A 20,959-nucleotide genomic window follows, 5' to 3' on the forward strand; every position below is an offset into this window, starting at 1 on the left:
GTAACATATTATTGAGATCACTCAATGAATCTCAGTAGTACTTACCTGTATAACTTTGGTTCCCACAGCAGCATTCTCTCTCAGCTCTGCCTCATATATATTCTGCCCAAACACTGGACTATAAAGGTTGGCCCCCAACACCTTAACATGAACCTGTGCAGTGCTGGTGAAGACCCCATCAGACACTGACACATTAAGGCTGTAGACGGGTTCCATCCTTTGTTTACGGTGGCTGGACAATGTGATGATTCCTGTCTTCTTGTCCATCACAAAGTTCATCCTTTCATTCCCTGACAAAATGCTGTATTCCAGCTTTTCAAAATCCGAGCTATCAGCATCCAAGGCTTGGACACAGGTTACAAAGTGACCCCTTGGTGCTAACTCATTTACATATGCTTCATAGAGCAGCTGGTTGAAAACTGGAGGATTGTCATTCATGTCATTCACCACAACTATGACTGAAACTTCACTACTCAGTGATGGGAATCCATTATCAGTGGCCCTGACAGTGAAGTCATACTTCGAGACTAGTTCATGGTCTAGCATACGCGCAGTCAGGATTAGTCCACTGCTACTATCAATGTGAAAGTGGTCTGTGTTGTTATGAGCATCTGAGAAGATCTGGTAACGGACAACATTGTTCTTCTCTGAGTCTTTGTCAGTGGCAATAACCTGAAGAGCTGGAGTTCCAATCATGGCTGTTTCAGACAAAACTACCCTGTAGGACATTTTCTGGAAGATAGGTTGGTTGTCATTTACATCCTGAACAAACACATCTACATCAACCTCAGCACGGGCACTGGTCAAATAGTCTGTTGCTCTGATGGTCAGGTGGTAAGACGATGCTACTTCATAGTCCAAAGAATGGATGACACTTATGACTCCTGTATCAAAACCAATGTCAAACTGAAGAGACAGATCTCCATCAACAATAGTGTAGATGATGTTCTGACCTTCTGGACTAGTTGCATTGATACCGAGGATAGGTGTGTGCACAGCCACATCCTCATTTACAGTAACAGAATAAAATGATTTGTCAAAGACAGGCATGGCTTTGTTGACTACTGTGATGGGGAACTCAATAGTAGAGGAGAGAGGTGGAAAACCACCATCTCTGGCATATATCACCATCTGGTATTCAACATTGGACAAGTCAGACTCAAAGGCCCTCTTGAGGCTGAGACTGCCTGTTTGACGGTTGATCTCAAAGTGACCATGGTCATCCTTGAAATAATAAGACACCTCTCCATTAATCCCTTTGTCACCATCTACTGCTATGACCCTGAAAATGGGTGACCCTGGCTCAGCTTCTACTTGAACAGCTGCATAATAAGGCAGTCCAACAAACACAGGGGCATTATCATTGATGTCCTCCACCTGGACTCTCACCATAACTCTGGCAACATGCAGACGATCATGCTCCCTTCTTGCCTCGACAACCAGCTCATAGAACTCCTGCTCCTCACGATCAAAGGGTATACCGGTGGTTTGGATCACACCAGAAGTTGGACGCATTCTAAAGCGTGTACCAGCATTCAATAAGGTATACTTCAATGGCTCATTAAGACGGTTTCCCACAGCATTGACCACAGCCACTTTGGTGATATTTGATACATTCTCTTGAATAGAGGAGGAGTAAAGGCTATGGGTGAAGCTGAGGCCAGAGTCTAGAGCCTCTCGTACAAGAATGGTCACTAGAGCTGTGCTGGAGAATTTCCCATCTGAAACTTTGACACTGAAACGGAAACGTTCTTTGGAAAAGTTGTTGTTTTTGACAATTATGATACCATTGGAAGGTTTGATGGCAAAATGCTCCAATACCCCATCGGTTAGAGAGTAGATGAGCTCTGTGGGGACATCTTTGTCAGGGTCTGTGGCTGAAACCTGCAGAGCTTCTACTCCCACATATGTGGGGAGAAGCAGGACTGTTTCATAGGCATTCTGGGTGAAGTGAGGTGGTGAATCATTTGTGTCAGTGACTTGAATTGTGACCTCAGTTGGACTGTCTGCTGTCAACTGTGGCCTGCCATTGTCCCTCACATGAACATGGAAGTGAAAGGTGGCAAATGTCTCATGGTCTAGATTAGCAATGGTTCTGATGGAACCAGTACCTGAGTCCACTGTAAAGAACATTTTTGCAGTGTCCTCAACAATCTGGTATACTAACAGAGCATTTTGGTTGCGGTCAGCATCAGTGGCCTTGATTACTAGAGGTGAGTCATCTGAGTTTAAGACCACACTGTTGACTGGTGCAGCCTCACTGATGCTGCCACGATAGTGAAGCTGCTGAAACACTGGTGGGTTGTCATTTTCATCTGTTACCTGGATCATAAGGGTAGCATTGGATGCCATGCCAGCCATGTTGGTAGCCTGGACTATCAGGGTGTAAGATGGTGTAGTCTCGTAGTCTAGAGGCTTTTGAGTTGTAATCACTCCGCTGTACTGATTTATCTGGAAAACACGATCAGTGTTGCCCTGCTTAATATCATAAGTGAGGGTGGACTGGCTGACTGCACTGACTGTTGTGACAGAGGTCCCAACCACCACATTCTCTGTTATGTCAGCTTGGTACTCAGGCTGGGGGAACTTTGGGGCGGCATTGTCAGAGAGGGTGACAGCAATACGCACTATGGTAGTGGTGGACAGGAGAGGGGAGCCATTGTCTGTAACTCTGACAGTGAGTACATAATGGCCTATGCTGGACAAGTCTAGGTCACGTGCAACAGTTATGATACCCAAAACTGGCTCAATATGGAATGCATTTCCAGTGTTCCCTGGAAAATAAAAAAGAAACATAAAAAATATTATCAATGTGGTAAATATTTTAAGGGCAGTTACCTAAAGGGTATAAATATTTCAACATACATTTAAGTGTCAAGGGTGCCCACCTGCTTCAATGAAATAGTGTAGCTCTGCATTCTCGCCTTTGTCTTTGTCAAGGGCAGTGACTTGGACCACAGCTGATCCCACTGCTGCAGACTCATAGACTGAGCCTTCATACAGAGCACTGGTGAAGATAGGTACGTGGTCATTGATATCTTCCACTTCTACCAGCACTCGAGCCAGGTTCTTTCTGTAGGGGAACTCTTGGTCCTTCACCTGTGGAGAGAAAAAAAGTTAAAAAGTTATTGTCAGTGCTGGAACTCACAAGTTGTATTTCTTTAATGTAAGAGAAGAGGTGGTGAATTTGAGTCTTTGAAAATGTTTCAATTTCCCGATGTATTGGCTTTTTTGTAACCACAAATATTAAGAACATCATCCTTAATGGTCATCATGAACTCAAAATATACACACATACTCTGCATACTATGCAAAACCAAAGATTGTGGAAAATATATAATCATTCATTTTAACCACAAATTTAAAAAATTAAACTTTAAAAATTCCATGTGTCAATTTTAAATTTGATTAAACAAAAACATCATCACACTAAAACTTGCCCTAAAGGACTTTCAGTCACCTCTGCGAATGTATTTCTCCAAATTTCTATAATTCAGACACATTTCTAATAATAGGAGCTTACTACTGGATATGTAAGTCTGAGCAAAATCATCCTCTTTATTCTGATGAGGTGTAGATACTGCCTCTCTGCTCAGTGTAATTAGCTTAATTGCTAAATAATGAGCTCAGGTAGAGTGAGAGCACAGACAGCAAGATTGTCTCTCTGGCTCTCCTGCTGCTCTATTTATGAGATACAAGAGTAGAAGGCTCGGAAATTATTTCCATCTGAGAAATTTTTACTCTGAAAGGGCCCCTCTTGTTATGACCATTCAAGGTCAATAACCAATGAGAGTCTGACATCCACAGATATTTGACCTGTTACTTTGATTATTGAAGTTTCCTGATCTTATGACAGCACTTTACAGTTTAACTGAAAAGACTTCTTGATCTAGGCACTGTTTAACTTGGTGAAAGACTTTTAATTAACCTTGTTGTACTGTTTGAATATTTTTTTAGAATCAGTATCTTTCATTGGTCGGAGAAAATAACATTAGGAGGTAAACGAAAGAGACAGCTTAAAGCTTAAACTGTACTGCTCTAACAGTGGATAAATTTACTTGAGATATGGGCGGGTTAGTCTCTTTTGTAAAAACAATAATCATTATAACAAACATATTATAATGAACATATCCCAATGTTTGAGTGCAATATTTGTTCCAATTAGAACATTGGCCAATGAGCTATCATTTAATATTTACATATTCACATTTTCTTACATGACAACATATTTGACAAATAAATGTCTTTTGTTTACCCAGATGTACTGAAAATATCTCAAACTGTGATTCAAACCGAATTGTATCGAACTGTGAATTGTTTGTACCATTACACCTGTATTATACAGTATAAAATCTAAGTATAGCTTGCAGCTATAATTGCTGGTTGCTCTTGCCAGTCTGGAAACCATCAACAGGATTTTATGGCCAAGGGTAATGAATAACCTTAACATATGACTGTAGTGTTATTAACACAATAATACAAGAAAAACTGGACTGCCTGTAAACGCTTACAGTTACAAACCTGCTCTGAGATTAAAAGTAGGAATAAAGTGGGAATTAGTGTGTTCGAAGAGGCAGAGTATGTCACAGGGATGGTGTAACTTTTAGACCACTAGATCAAAGTGTGTCTTACCATGACGGTGAGGATGTGCTGGACGCAGGCCTCGTGGTCGAGCCTCTGGGTGGTGTAGATGGTGCCCAGGGAGGGGTGGATACGGAACAGACGCATGCTGCTGGGGTCTATGGAACTCTGCAGAGAGTAGGTCAGCCGGTGATGCTCATCACGGTCTGATGCCATAATCTGGACCACCTCTGTGTCAGGTGGTGTGTCCTCAGAAATGGTTACATCATAGGTTGGCTGGGAGAAGATAGGAGCGTTGTCATTGTTGTCCATAACAGTAATGTGAACCTGGATCATGAGGAGGAAAGATGGAGAGAAAAAGAGGAGAGGGATGAAAGAGAACATCATTGACTGAGTTGTATTTTCTTGTTCTTAATGAGCAGAATACGTGAAGTGACGTTTTGTAGTTACTTTCAGTAACATTTAATATTGGCAGTGAACATTTTGTAGATCCGGTTTCCTACAAAACATATTTGCTAATGCAGATTAGTTGTGTGGGTGTAATTTTTAGGAGACATGGCTGGGGAATCAATTCTCAGGAACCTTAATTTTTGTTGTTGGGCCAACAGCCATTGTTGCTCGTCTACCTCATCTGCCAACAGTGTTGGCAGATTAAGAAGTTCCTCTACAATTGCAGGAAACAACAGGATGACATGTTTGCTTGTGTTTGTTTTGTCACTACTGCAGGCCAAAAGCGCAGTACACAACTGATGTGCCCTCTTTAAAAAAGAATGAGTAGTCAGTCACTCCTGCGTTCATAACAAGAAAATGTCAGACCAAAATCAATTTATTTCACGGGAACTGCTGCGATCAGAGTAGAGCAGAGGCAAATTCATATATTCCTTTAGACTCTGATGAACATCCCTCATATCACTGTACTGTACTGACTATCTGTAGTGTTAATGGAATTGTGTAACAGTACAAAGTACAATTGTACAAAAATGAAGATGACTGAATGTGTCATTGCACAGACTGCAGAGAAGCCATGTGGTGTGTTTGTGGTTCGTGCATGTCATGACTCATAGACAGTTCCTGAGTCACAGATGACTGGTGATAGGGCCCAGCGTGAGTCAGAAAAACACAGGAGGAGAGGCAGAGACAGACAGGTAGAGAGGCAAACAGAAGAGACAGAAAGACAGGAAATGAAAGTAGTAAGTGTAGATTGAATTTTATCAATCCCTGTGGGACACTGGGCTGTAGCAGTATGACACAGCAAAGGAAAACCTAAAATAAATGAGAAGAAAGTTAATGATGGTTGTATAAATGTACAGAAGCAGGAAGTTTTTCCTACCCCATTGTAGTGTCAAAATGTATTAGCGGGATTGAGAGGGATGTACATCAATAACACTTGATCATGGTCCCAATGCTGTTTTTAAAAAACTCATATTCAGAACATACTCATGACAACAACTTGCACAGACAGAAATTGGCATGCCAGGAGTGAGAGGAAGTAGGTCTGGGGAAAGTGATGGGCAGGCTGTTGCAAGGAAGGGAGGCATACATGGGTGACAAATGAAAGGACAAACAAACATAATTGTCTTGAGGTTCTGCCCTGCCATAGATAAAGCAGAGGTTTCAAATTATAGTCCAGCGATTTCACCCACTGATAGCGCCACAACACTGGACCTCAAATGTGATCATATGATCAGGGCAGAAGGATGTGAAAGGATTTTTGGAGCGTATTTTGAATAACTTAATAAACAAAACTCTGCAGCAAACTGATCCTGATGAGGTGTGATTTATGTCACGTTTATAAAAAACACAGTGTTTTTATTTCTGCATGAATCAAAAAGCCTGTGGTAAAAAAAGAGAAAAAGAAGCACTGGAAATCTGGTGAGGGGAGCCACATCACAAATTCCATCTGGGGACAAATTCCATTTCTGAGGTGTATTATCCCTGCACTGTAATACACTGTAAGCTGGTACAATTTAGAGACACCGAAGCCTGAAAAATGTGAGTTAACTGAACTTAAGTTGAATAATTAGTTCAAAATTGTCTCATGAGAAAATGTAAAATTAACTGAGTCAAGTTAACTCCACTAGAGAAAAGTTCGATAAACCTTAGGTATTAAGTTGAATCAACAACTGTTCAGTCACGTTGACAAACAGCCAGATTTGCTTTCCATTTACCTTTTCTCAGTTTAAAGAGTCAATTTCTTATTTGTGACAAAAATGTTACAACTGTTTCTGCTCCTATTGGAGCCACTTTGTACCAAAGTCCATAAGAATACAGCATGTGAGGCTACTCTCAGTGACCTTGTTAATTTCAAGTGGATAGGGACTGAATTTGACACTAACCTTCATCATTATTTGTATTGTTTTTATTATTATGAAAAGAAACAACCATGACTTGTCTTGAAATTACTTGTTGTTTGTATTACAGACAAACAGACACAAAGTTTCAATCATATACATTTTCTTCTAACTACAAAAAAGAATTTCTTTAAAAACTTAATTTAATGAGTTGAGTGAAGGAGTACATTCATTCAACTAATCATTTCAAGTCAAAGACCACAACTCACATTAAGTTCTGAAATGGTCTGAAAATGAAAACTAGAAATTTTAAGTTGAATTCATTTTAAAGTAATAAAACTTATTTACTGTAAGTTAATGACAAAAGATTAGCTGATTTCAGTGGATATTAGCAACAAGTACACATACTTTTGCCTTTAAACGTGGTTGGACAACATGTCATAAGAATGGATTAGTTTCAAGCACTGAACCCTTAAAGGCCCTGATATAGTCCAAAATAGCAGAAGGGATGATAGCGGACCCACATGCAGTTCTGTTTATACTATTGAGTGTCTGCATAGGCAGACAAGTTCACACGTGAAGTATGGTTGGTGCGGTGAGTCTGCATGTCATAAATCTTGGGCTGCATGCAGACATGGACCCTTGGAGATATGGGCAGATGATGTGGACATGGAAAGTATAACTTAAGCTAAATACATGACATGCACATCTTTTGGTGTGGGGAAAAACCAACAAAAATATCAAGTCCCTGCTTCAAACCCAGAACCTTCTGGGTGAGGTGACGGTGCTAACCACTGAGCCACTGTTCTGACTATAGCCCTGCCAAAATATACCGACTGAGCTCTGTAAGGATTACAAAGTACAAAATAGCAGCAGGAGCATCAGTTTGGCTTGCTGGGGAAAAAAGTGACAACACTTTACACACACACACACAAACAGAGAAAAAGGATCCTGAGATTTGTACTGACTCATATCCATAGAAAACAGAAAGAGAAGTGGAGGGAAACAGGCGGCGAGTCTAAATTTAAACCCTGCTACAGCAGTCAGCCTTCTGTTGCTCAACTGTGGACACTTTCCCTGCCGGCATGACGCCATGCTGACTCTCCATCTGGAACCCTCTTCCCATCTTACAGGTGTGTGTGTGTCTGTATCTGTATGTGCTTGTGAATAAAGAATTTGTGTGTGACACTCAGTGAAAAGAAATCATTAAAACCAAGACTGAGAGTTGAAATCCTTTATTTGTGAAGCTTTTACTGAACTAACTGTTGACATTGTGTCAGAGAGATGAGAGATTCTGTCACATCCGGCATGGACTTTCTGTTGTTTTTTGGACTCTTTGTGTTTTTGTGTTCTTTGGGGTTTCCTGTGTTACACCTCTGTTGTCAAGTCCTTCTGGTCATATGATGTTGCTTGTTATGATTTGGGTGGTTGGTTTAGAAGACTGCATTATTAGTTAGCTTGTAGAGTTGTGTGCTTAAGTTAATGTAATTCTGGGACGGTTTGATTTATGGTGGGTTGTGATTTAGAGTATTGTGTTTTCTGGGTTTTGGTTTTCTGTTACTCTGTGTTTCCCTTGTGTGTTCCTTCACTCCTACTGTGTTCATGTACTCCTCTTTACACCTGCCCTGCATTCGTTAGCCTTGCCCTGCTCTCAGTGTCTTCCCAGCCTATCAGCTCCCAGCCTGCCCCTGTGTCTTGTCACCTGGTCCTCGCTGTCTGATTAGTTTAGTTTGTATTTTAGGTCTGGTTTTCAGTTGAGTCTTGTTGGATCATTGGTTCTGTTTTGCCCTGTTCTGTCCTGACCATCTCCAGGCTCCTCTCCTGTGGAGCCATCTCCCAGTTTGAGTCCAGGAGGCAGACATCCTCTCTGCATTTAAGAGTAGGCTTAAAACCTTTTTTTTTTTTATTAAAGTTGGGACCAGCCAGGCTTGCCTTGGGACAAGACTGCCATGGGACTTCCCATGATGCACTGAGCTCCTCTCTCCTCCTTTCCCTCTCCATCTGTACTCATATATGTCCCATTAATGCATGTTACTAACTGGGGGGTGTAATAATAGGCATCTCACTCATTCCTTATGTCAGGACAATTCTTCCTGCTCTATAAAAATGCTAATATCATATGCTCTGTGTGTGAGTGTGTGTCAGTGTATTTGCGTCTGTGTACGGTAGGTCTTCTCATATTCAACAGTAACTCAGTGTATAACAATCTCATCCAACTCATCTTGTAAGTTAAAATCTAATCTAAATTCTTTGCTACTAATCAAATGACATTTTCCTGGTTTTATTGAAAGTATTTCTAACAGCAGCTGCAAGTTGACCATACGTGACGCCAGCCGTTCTGAATAAGCCTCACTGTTTTACCGTATTGTATATTTTCTCACCTTTTCTTTACCAATGTGGGACATATATGGGTAAATTGGATTGATTCAGTCATTATGATTTGTGTTTTAAAAACAGGATTTTTGAATGATTAAAACAGGGCTTCATTTCCCACTAACAATCACAGAAGTTAATGGGAAGTTTAAGTGTTAAGAGTTTAGAAGTTTAAAGTGTTAAGAGCTTCTTAACATCAGCTGTCTGTGGTGCTGAAGATGATGCTGGATACACATTTAACTTTAACTATCAGTGTCTGTAAGATGTGCTAGGTCATGTCGCTTCACACTATAATAACATCAGGTCTTATCTGACTGAGTACACCACTCAACTCCTCTCACCTCGTCTACTGTAACACCCTTCTGGCAGGGCTGCCAGCATGCACAGTAACAATCTGCAAATAATCCACGTCTGGTCTTCAACCAGCCAAAACAGCTCATGTCACTCCACTTTTCACTACTCTGCACTGCCTCCCTTTTGCTGCTTGCATTAAGTTAAAGTCACTGATGCTTGCCTACAGAGTAGCCTCTAGTACAGCACCTACCTACCTGAACTCCCTCATACAGGTTTATGCACCTTCTCATTCCCTACAATCTGCAAATGAACTACAAATAGTCCTACTGCCACCGCAAAACAGGGAATCTCAATCAAAACTCTTCTCCTGTATGGTCCCTATGGTCGTGGAACAAGTTGCTGAACTTGCTTCAGTCAGCAGAATTCCTTTCTGTCCTAGAAAAATCACTTGAGGACCTACCTCTTCCAAGAGTAAAGGTACTTTATTTGTCACGCATACATTTGTACAGTGAAATTCAATCTCTGCATTTAACCCATCCTTAGTATTAGGAGCAGTTGGACACATGTGGGTACTTACTCACCTACAGTAATAAGCTCTTTCTCCATGTCTTCATCCTTCTCTAGCTCATTGAAAAAAAACTAAATTTTTCAGCTCGGCACTTAGAGTATATGTTACTTCAAAGCAATCTTCAGTTACCATGCTTTTGGGAAACACCTCTTAATCTAATAAGGTTCATACAATGGATTTTGAGATCATAGCCTTAAGGTGCTTTGGGGAAACAAGGCCCAGGCCAATCTACAAGAGGGGCTTGGTAAAACTGTGTTGTCATGTTTGTTGGTTAATGTGTTAGTTAAACAGGATCATGTTTAGTGCATTTTCATCTCTATTCCCCCATTCCCACCCTCCACTAACCCACTGGAGCAACACCATGGCATCTGGTGCATCAGCATTTTCAATTGATCCCAAAAAAAAAGAAGGTATAACTGTAAAACACAGCACAATAAAAGGTTAGTGAAATAAAGATCATGTGGTACCTGTGTGTATGCAGTGTTGGTGCCGTCAGTGGCCTGCACTGTCAGGTTGTAGAAGGAGCGCTGCTCAGCATCTAGAGGCTTCGCGATGATGATGGTGCCCACAGCCTTCTCTACGTCAAACACACTGTCGCTGTTCCCACCTGCTCCACAGGAGGAAGGTCAGACAGTAGGAGGCAATCAATCATACAGACCTACTCTGAACACACACTGGTTATGATGAATATGTAAATATACACACACACAAACCAGACAGTTTTATTATGGACCAGTGATTTTCTGTCATGTGTAACCATTTATTTTGATATTCCACATACAGTAAATTTGCTGTTGTGTTTACAACTGGTATAATCTCAGTCAGTGAAATGTGTTGCTACAGTGATCAGATAGACTGAACAAAAGCACATGACTGGAGACCACTGCTGCGCACACACTTTTCATTGACCCACTCCCCCACCCCCCCACCCCCCCCCACTCCCACACACACACACACCACCCCCGACCCCACACACACACCAGCTCCACAGCTCCACACACTGCAAACCAACAGTCAAAAGCACATAATCACAGCAACACAATGAAGCACAAGCACCAGCCATGCAAGCACTAACAACACATAACCTGAGTGTGTGTGTGTTTGTGAGTGTGTATGTTCCTATTACTGACTGCACTGTAAATGGATTTGAAACATATGTGTTCATGTGTGTTTGATCTGGTGGCATTCATTACAGATACACTCCCTGATGTTGTTCCAGCACCTATTTGTGCCCCAAACACGGAATCTCCTGCTGGCTCACTGATAATGATTTGTAATTCAACTGTGAACTGTGTGTGTTGCATTTCAAAACATCAAGTAAGCTGGGAGGAAATCCTTCACCTTCAAGCTCCTCTATTTAAACCGTTTGAGTGATGAGACTTTCTGACATGGCCACACATGTGTTAAGAGTATCACATAATCAGGATCATTTTTAACCTCTTAACAAGAAGAAAAACCAAGGAGGAGCACAACCTGGTGACAACCAATCACACTCAACTTGACTCTCTCATGGAGTGGAAACACAGAACTCCACTCAACTGTACAAATATATTTCAAACTAAATGGAGGGAAAGCTGACTGTTTCCATCAACAGTGTCCCAATTCTCAATGTTATAACTTTAACAAGCTACCAAAATACGTACATCAGTTGGGAAATTAATTATTTTGTCATGCACCAGTATGCTGTAGTGGCAACATGAGAAAATAAGTGTTCAATCAGAGCTGAATACAGATGTCACTCATTTCATTTGCTGCAGTTACTGTGGTGATAGAGTGGCCCCACGGCAGCAAATAGGGAGGGGGGACTCGTATTTTATCCAGCTGATTTCAGCACTAGCTGCAGTGTGCATCAACAACCACCAGGTGGCACATGTGAGCAGTCCAGACGCAGTCTCTGCAGTCGGAAATCACTGCGGTAACACTCACTGAATGGCAGCGTTAGAGTTCAGCCTGATTGCCATGAAAATACAAACAGGGGTGTAAACTTTGAATCCAAATTAGGTCATTTGTGTAATGTGTGTAGATCCAATGAGTTTTTGTTGAATTTGGGTGGGTGGTGGAGGGAGGGTTAATCAGTCTAAATGCATTTATACTCCAAGAATGGGAGTTTCACTATTACAGTTCATCACTTTTGTGTTGATTTTGTTGGAAGCATGTGTAATTAGAGTCCTGCCATCTGACACTAATTAACTGAGCAGCTGCTTTGGTTCAAGATGCTAGTTTCATGTTAATATGAGCTTAAGATAGCTAAATCGGATAGCCATCAAACAACAATTCGGTGGAGTTTTCATAACTTTATGCTTCAGAGTTCATCAACACACTGTCTCAGTGAGCAGATCGAGGCATGCTGCAACTTTTTTCTTCCTCGGAAGGCAGGGAGGTGCGTTTGTTTTACAATTAGTGTTTGCTAAAAGATGAAGCTTCTGATGAGTGAACACTTGAATCCCGGATCAATGGGGTAGTCAATCTGCACTTGTCTATTTCCTTGTCTAGACAAAATGAATAATTCATTGGACTCAAGTTGTAAACTTGAAGGTGTAGTGTCACTCATCCAAGAGACTTCTTCTGTTCTTGTGATTACTGAGGAGTCCAAACATTTTGACCTGTAAATCTGTCCCCACCAGTCAGCAGCATCTCTTAGATGAGTGGCATGTTGTCTTGACTTTGTACTTCTGTATCTAGATGAATGAGATGAACATTCACAGTAAGGTTAATGGTTCAATAGCATATTATTGACTCTGACTATGGTATTTAATCTACTTATTGAATCAGAGTTCTTATAAACCCCCCTTATGCTATTTAATATGCTTATGCTGAATAGGGGGAAACACATATTTGGCAGCCTAATTCATGTTCACAACTTAAACCTGAAATATTAGCTGATGATTATAGTGATAAAGAGCAAGCAGAGATAAAAGATAATAATAGATTTGTTAGTCTTGGAGCTTTGTAAATCTGGGCATTTTAGCAACCTGAACCTGCTATGCGAACACAAACCTGCTTCAAAGACTGTCCAAGTAAAATTCCAGTGTTCCAGTGTGCTTGTCTGATACTGGAACAATAATTTGTATGTAGGATTACTATGGGATTATCCATGTATTTATTTTCAGAATACAGTAGCACAATAATAAGGAAGACCACAACAACTGCTTGTTTTGCTATGTGTGGCAATACTCAGTAGATTATTTAAAGGCCCTATGCGTAGAATATTTAATTTATTCTGATGAAATCTGTGTGCTCTGCTGTCAGCCTCAGTGTCCACCACTACACTACAATACCACTTGGAAACTAGAAATTTGGAAATTCTAAATCGTACATGAAATAACGTGAAAATATCAACAAAAAGCTCAAAAGGTTATTCTCCAATCAAACCAAATCAATGTATCACAATCACAGATTTGTTTAATTTAAACGCATTACTAAATGTAATCCTATAAACAGTGGCCTATGTGGTGGAAATCCATGTATTTAGCTGTTTAAAATGAAACGTAGGACATGAAAGAAATCAATAACCACAGGCTGTTAAGTTTTGAACCAGTTGGTCCTGACCAGACTTGGCGTTCACAGGAAGAAATTACCAGTAGTAGAGAAACCAAGAATGTATCTTACTGCTTTGCCTAATTATGTACGCAGATATGACAATTTTTTGAACTATTACCTTATCAAAGAGAAGCAGAACTTGACCTTGACTCAGGTCGGCCCTAGGAAGAATAATACATTTCAACAGACAAACAGTAAAGTGTATGTAGGAAATAATTTTCAAGTGGGTTTTCAAGTGAGTTTGCAGTATGTTCTGTAACCTGGGCTGTGCTGTTTGTTGTGTGCAGCAGGAAATATTACTGATCAGATAATGAGAGAAAAAGATGTTAACCATACTGTGAGAACAGGCAGCTTCAAACAGCCATGTCTACCGTCCAACATAATCATCCTCATTTAGGACATGTGAAAGAAGAGGGTTTGGCAAGAATACCACTGAGGCCAGAGGGAGCCTCCCGTCTGCTGACGCCAAATTACAGAGAGAGAAAATCCAACCCTCTGCTCTGCTCTAAAATTACTTTTCACTGCCTCTCTAAAGCTGAGTTTATGCTCATTGGCTCAACTGGACAGTTTTGTCTCGCCACAGAACAAGGTGATGTCTCACCTCACCCTGCAGTGCTAGGTTTGTGACAGGGAGCAGAGTGACAGAAAAAAATGATGCAGAGTGATCACAGGACTGGCTCTGGACACACTGATGTCCAGAGCCAGTCCTGTGAGAGACAAAAATATAAATGTTTGTGACTATTTTCTTCTCCCTTCTGCTGGCCTTGCTTACCAGCCAATCAGAATTGAGTATATACCATGACCATGGAAAAGTAAAGTGATAACAAACAATAAGGTGTCCTGATATGAGAAAAATGAATGATGTAAAAAAAAAAAAAAACAGACACTTAATTTAAGTAAAATATCAATGTAAAAATGTAAAAAATAAGCCAAGTTAAGCCACTGTATTCAAAACCTGAAGCAAAAGTATACAAGTATTCATTGTCAGCAGAATGTACTTAAAATAGCCATTATGGAGACTTCTGTGAGTGGTATATTATTATTGTATATATTTTTGGATCATTATAACAGTTTCATTAAACAGTTGTAATGTAATATTTAACAGTTACAATGTGAAAGATTATTATTGTGTACATCAACATATTTTAAAAAATAAATGTCATAATGGTTAGGCATAATATTTATCAGAATTAACTAATCGCAGTAATGACGGATGAAATTGTCTAATTATTTGACCAAATTGTGGCAATACAAGCAAATATTTAAACAGACCTGTCAGGATGAGGGTGTCTGTCAAGATCCAGCAAATGGCTGTCAACAACAGATCAGACACAGATTGACTTTCCTGCTACATCAGTACATGAGGACATGAGGAACACATGAGGAAATAAATGAGGTGAAAACAATGATTCAACTAAAGAAGGAAATAAATCTGGACAGCCTCTAGCTGCTGCCAGCAGCAGGATCAGCACTTTGGAGAGCTGATCAAGTCCTTCCAACTGTGTATTTTGATTTTTTTACATGACTAAAATTAATGATTTAATTTCTGAACAATATTTAACAAATATTCTTTGACATTTTTGAGATTACAATGATCAGGTTTCCATACTTTCAGCAATTAAAACCCCACTGATTTTTCCTTTTATTCCATGACTGAACAAAACAATTTTAAAGAAACCAAAGCTGCAATTAAAAAAAACAAACCTTTTCAAAAAACAAACAAAAAGAAAATTGCAACAAATTAATGAACAGGGTCTTAAACTGGTGGTCTGGGTCTGGCCACAGGAGGGTCCAGGAGCAGTGTGGGCCAGTGTACTCATTATGGATCGTGCGCTTTCACTTCGCGCACAAGCAGATCTGTTTCCTCTGCAGAGAAACGTTCCTTCTTACTACTTGGCAAATATGCCATTATAATAGCAATCCGCCAAGGTGAAAACACACCTGGCTTTTAAAGGGAATGGGAGATGAAACTCTGATTGGTTTATTGAATATTACACTCAAAACACACCCATGATTAATTAGGAGACTAAGGACAACCCTTTTGAAATATGCTTGTGGCGATGCGACCATTTTTTCCACCATTAAACTAGCAAAAGTGGATTTGGACACACCCTAAATGCACTTGCGCCATGCACTTCAGACTGTGCGGTTTGGATCCTTAAAATAGGGCCCAATTTCATCAACTTTATTTACTGAAGGATATTTTAATCTAAAGCAATGTGTGTATTTTGTCTGATTACTCTTGTGTGTATGTGTCTGTCTGTTTGTCTGTGTGTGTGTGTGTGTGTGTGTGTGTGCGTGTGTGTGTGTGTGTGTGTCTGTCTGTCTGTCTGTCTGTCTGTCTGTCTGTCTGTCTGTCCGCCCACCCACCCACCTGTCCATCCGTCCGGCTCAGCCTGCTGGATGGAGTGTGAGTGACTGTGACTATAAATGGATGCCTGGTGTGTGTTTAGAGGATTTGGTGTGTGCATGCTTATGTTTGGTTGCCATTATATCATGTTTTAAGTGTGTACTGAGTATGCACTGTATGACTGCGTGTGATAGGTAATGTTTAATATTTGGATAACTCTGATCACCATCTAAACTCACTCATCTAAAAATGTACAAATCTGTCCAGTAAATGTTGAGAGATCTGGCCAAAGATAAGTGTTGGATAGACTGACAGATGAACTGATATTACCATCCTTATTTCTAATGCCAAATTTCCACTCAAATCTAGCGCATCTGCAATCTTAACAGAATTTCCAGAAAATCAGTAAAAGACTTTTGCTGATTTTCTGCTCTCCCTAACACCTAATTTAAGTTCTTTTTCTGTTTCTTTTCCTCCTCCTATCGTCTCTGTCTAGGTTCCTCACATCCGCTCAATGTCACACTTTCTATATTCACACAGTTCAAATTTTCACTTTTCAAATTTTCACTTGCAAGGTGTGGTGAAGGTGAAGGTGAATGTGTTGCATGCCAACAACTGGGAATTCTGAGGGCTTGGTTTAAAGCATTGCATGCTGATTATTGAGGGATGGGCTTTGTACACTGCAGGCTGGGTGTTTGGCACTGGTTGCTGAGTAGTTAGGTGCTCATACTGATTGTGCTTTTTCACTCCCAAACCTGCTGCCCCACAGCTGAGTGCAGCCATTAGTTTTAGATAATGGGTCAGCAGATAGTGTGAGGTTTGTGTGCATGTGTGAACCTGCCTTTGAAAACTGCTACATGAAGGCATGCATTAATTCCATAAGGAATGTGTGTACAGGTGCTGCTAACAGCAGGTCATTAGACAGAGCTGTCACCGAGGTAACCCAGGGGTTGTTGCCATGGGAGCAGCTAAAAAGGTTGTGATACCTTTTTACCAAACCTTCATCCCTTAAATTAACCTTGGCTACAATGTAGTCCATTAATGTGAAACACACACAAACACACACATTGAGACAAGATAAACACATACACAAACACACCCACATACACTCAGCCTGAGCGTCTGTGCGGTTAACCCCTCAGTCAACCACGTCCAACCAACCAATCACAGGGAAGATGTGAGCAGCACTGATGAGGTGCAGAGGTGGATGATGAGCACCAACGAAAAATACAAGGAACAGAAAAAGCAGAGGAAAAGGAAGAAAAGGGAGGGAAGAATAGACAGCAAAGAGCAGAAGTGGAAGTTGGAAGCGAGATACCTTCTGAGGAACAGTTCCTGCCACAAGCGCTCTGCAGAATATAGAACATCTCACGGAAAGACCTGGGACCTTCCAGGCACGTAGCATTGAGGGGAGAGAGGAGAGAGAAGGTGAGACAGGTAGGACACACAGGCCCGAGGGAGGAGGACAGGACAACAGGAGGATGACATGATGAGGAGAGGAGATGATGAAACAGGACAGAGACAGATACTGCTTCCCACTGGCTGAGATTGTACTGAAATTATTTGTACACGGGATGGAATCTACTTTTCAATAATTATAAATTCATTTTTAAATAACGTTGTTAGCATTATTATAATTTGTCAGGAGGATGACTAGACATTTTGGTTCAGCGATGCTACACTGATACAGATACTTGATTAAAGCTGCTGACAGAAAATATTTTCTGGTGAATTAAATCCAAAATAATTGTTTCACAATTAAGAGAATAAGATCTGTCTTATTGTAAGATCTCAACATAATGATTCTATGCAGACACCAGATCATTATTATTGTTTTTTGTTTTGTTGTTGTTGTTTTTTTTTAATCCTGGAAATTACTTATCTTTACGATTTTTGACAAGGACCTCTTGGTTAAATGGTTAAACTAAAGACTGTTCCTTAGAAGCAAAGGTTGAGACAGCATGACCTTTTGCAAAGTGTCTGACTTTGACATCAGAGGCCCCTGTTCACATCCTGTTTCCTACAAACTGTCAACATTTGTTCGTTTTAACCATGACCACCATTTTTGTGTAACCATAACCTAGTACTATTGGTTGCCTTACCAAACTTACAGGTGGCAGATCAAGAAACCCCTGTGTGAACTGTTTTTTTTTATTGATTTTGATTTGACCATTATCGAGGGCATTGACAACTATTTAGTCACTTAGGTAGGAGGACTTTCTTTGCCTTTTGCGTATGATTGTAATTTATTATATTATTTTGTAATATTATGCGACGTATTTTTCCACAAAACGTGCTACACAATTTGGTTCTGTAGTTTTGTTTTATCTTTTGTATTGATGTAATTTGATACTCATGCTCTGAACGTTTCTCAAAACATATACATTGATATCTTTTCAACAATATTCAAGTCCATTTATTCTTCTATTTGTAAAATTATACTTCTGTAAATATGTAAATTACATTATTCATATACTGTATGTGTTACATGCACATATCTTATTAATCATGAATTAATATCATAGTTATTTATTCATATTTATATTATTAGGGTCTGATTATACTTAGTTTGCATGAACACAGATTCATATATACATATATATATCATGTTTATACCATGTCACTTTGACCTGGGAAAACATCTTTAAACTGCAGTAGTGATTTTACACATGCGTTATATTTGTGCACACTGGTCTAGGGTAACAGACTGGATAACACTGCATATATTTTTTTCTACTTATTTGTATCCTGTTGCCACTTACGTCTTGGTCTGTTTTCTTGTGCTTTATCTCCTGTGATCTGGGAAGTATTATCTTATTATTAATATTATTCTCCTGTCCCCCCTCTCCCTTTCCCTCTCTCTTTCTCTCTCTCAACCCAACCGGTCAAAGCAGATGGCCGCCCACCGAGAGCCGGGGTCTGCTTGAGGTTTCTACCCGTTAAAGGGGAGTTTTTCCTTACCGCTGTCGCCAAGTGCTTGCTCATGGGGGAATTGTTGGGTCTCTGTAAATTAAAGAGTACGGTCTTGACCTGCTCTATGTGAAAAGTGCCTTGAGATGACTTCTGTTGTGATATGGCGCTATATAAATAAAAATTGATTGATTGATTGATTGATTATTACTTGTAAGAAACATTAACCACTTGTTGAATCTTAATGTCTCATTTATATAAGTTAATGAAAAGAAAGGAGATAGATGTTATTCCAGAGAAAGGATGTGGACCCAGTGAGACCCAATGAGAAATCATGAGGAAGAACTAAGAAAGAATGTCATCAGAGAGAGGGGCGGGGGGAGATGGACAGAGACATGGTGAGAAAGAGAAAGAAAGGGAGAGACGGACAGAGCTATGGGGAGCCAGAAGCACGAGCCAGAAGGTATCTCCAACTGGATACAAACTGACTGTCACTGCTCAGTGACAACAAAAGGAAAGATGGATGGTGCATTGTGGAAACTGCAGTCCTTCTTGGGCACTCCATCTGCTTTGGGCTGACTGGAGCCCACAGTGCAAGTATCACGGCTGGTGAAATGTCAGTACACATATAGTATTGAATGTCATTAAAAACTAATAGAATCAGAATCAAAAGTACTGATTACTAGAATTATTAAATCACTTTTACCACACTAGAATCATCACTGTACATAATGCGTATAAATTGAGCTTAGTGCACTGGGCATGACATAATCTGGTTAAGCCTTTCAAGTGGGTGAAAGTGAACTTTGATGGATCAAAGGGATTTAAGTGTACCATGTTGGGCATTTCCCACTTACAGGGGACTGTCACACTGGCTTTAAAATCTGTCAGAATGTTCTTTATTGAGAGCAAGCCAGCACCTCATCAAAGCAGAGACAGTAGGAAGAGATGAACTAAATAACCTGTGAATAATATATATATAAATAACTCTACATCTCTTAAATGGACAGTCCCATTAAAAAATAAAACTTTCAGGATGACAATCATATGAAAATACTTTATTTCAAGTTTAATTCTGAACTTAGTCCATATCTCTATAGACTGTCCACAGACTATAGTTCTCTATAGAGTGCCTAATGTTTCATTATCTTTGCTACTACAGATGTAGCAGCTGGAGAAGCTGTCGCCATGGTGACTGGGATGGGCAGAGCATAACAGATCATGCAGCGAGGCCACAGTACCTAAGCTGCACCTCATATACATCAACACACACTGACACTGTCAGCCCAACACACGTCATGCACCGAGCCTGGGCACACCCTACCTCACACCACACAAAGTCCTCCACTGGCTGATAGAGGACCATCCTCACTTGCAGGTTTTTTTGTTGTTTTTTTTACCTGTGATGTCAAACCACAAGGGGGCGGAGCTCTGCTGCATGGAGACCACTCCCACGATCTCAGCCACCTTGTCGTTCTCCATGACAGTGAAATTATAGAAAGGTTCGTCAAACAGCAGCTGCAGAGTTGAGGGAGGCGGTCGACGAATCCACTCGATGTGGAGGCGAGCTGTGGAGGACTTCTGAGGACGACCATTGTCTGTTGCTTTGATCTGAAGAGAGAAGCACAGATCTAAAGACAGAGGCTCTAAGAATAGAGGATGTTATATGCTGTACAGATTGTAAAGCCCTCTGAAGCAAATTTGATATTTGTGAACAAATAAAATTCAACTTCACCAGAAGTTAGATTTTAAAGTAGAGAAAAGATTCATAAAAGAGTCAGTTACACACAATTAGCATGCAGTAAAGCAAGGAAGAAAGACACATGGATGTTTCTGACCTGAGTATTGAAATTATTCCTTAAATGCAATGTGAAGTGAAATTTGGCCACCCTAACTCCAGACAAGTGTGTCGATATAGGATTATGATGTTTTTTGCCATCTACAACTTCTGTGTATGACAGCTACAGTACGGTTGAGGTACGAGAAAGATAAAGGTGGTTAAGGTAAATTAATTTCTGTAATTTTCCTGAAACTGACAATCTGACATTCACA

The 20,959-nt window shown here is 40.3% G+C and overlaps 1 protein-coding gene across 3 annotated transcripts in view; it reads right to left on the reverse strand.

Annotated features, from left to right (window-relative positions):
• Positions 1–20,959, reverse strand: part of fat3a (FAT atypical cadherin 3a) — a 238,875-nt gene that overhangs the window by 60,052 nt on the left and 157,864 nt on the right. For all 3 annotated transcript variants that reach the window (XM_067593756.1, XM_067593755.1, XM_067593754.1), the window contains exons 6-10: positions 20,308–20,518; positions 10,575–10,714; positions 4,633–4,908; positions 2,889–3,099; positions 46–2,774 (exon numbers count right to left, since the gene is read on the reverse strand). In XM_067593756.1, the coding sequence (XP_067449857.1) occupies positions 46–2,774; positions 2,889–3,099; positions 4,633–4,908; positions 10,575–10,714; positions 20,308–20,518 (3,567 nt within the window). The remainder of the gene's footprint in view (positions 1–45; positions 2,775–2,888; positions 3,100–4,632; positions 4,909–10,574; positions 10,715–20,307; positions 20,519–20,959) is intronic.

The sequence above is a fragment of the Thunnus thynnus genome, chromosome 7 (assembly GCF_963924715.1).
Source record: "Thunnus thynnus chromosome 7, fThuThy2.1, whole genome shotgun sequence".
NCBI classification, from domain to species: domain Eukaryota; kingdom Metazoa; phylum Chordata; class Actinopteri; order Scombriformes; family Scombridae; genus Thunnus; species Thunnus thynnus.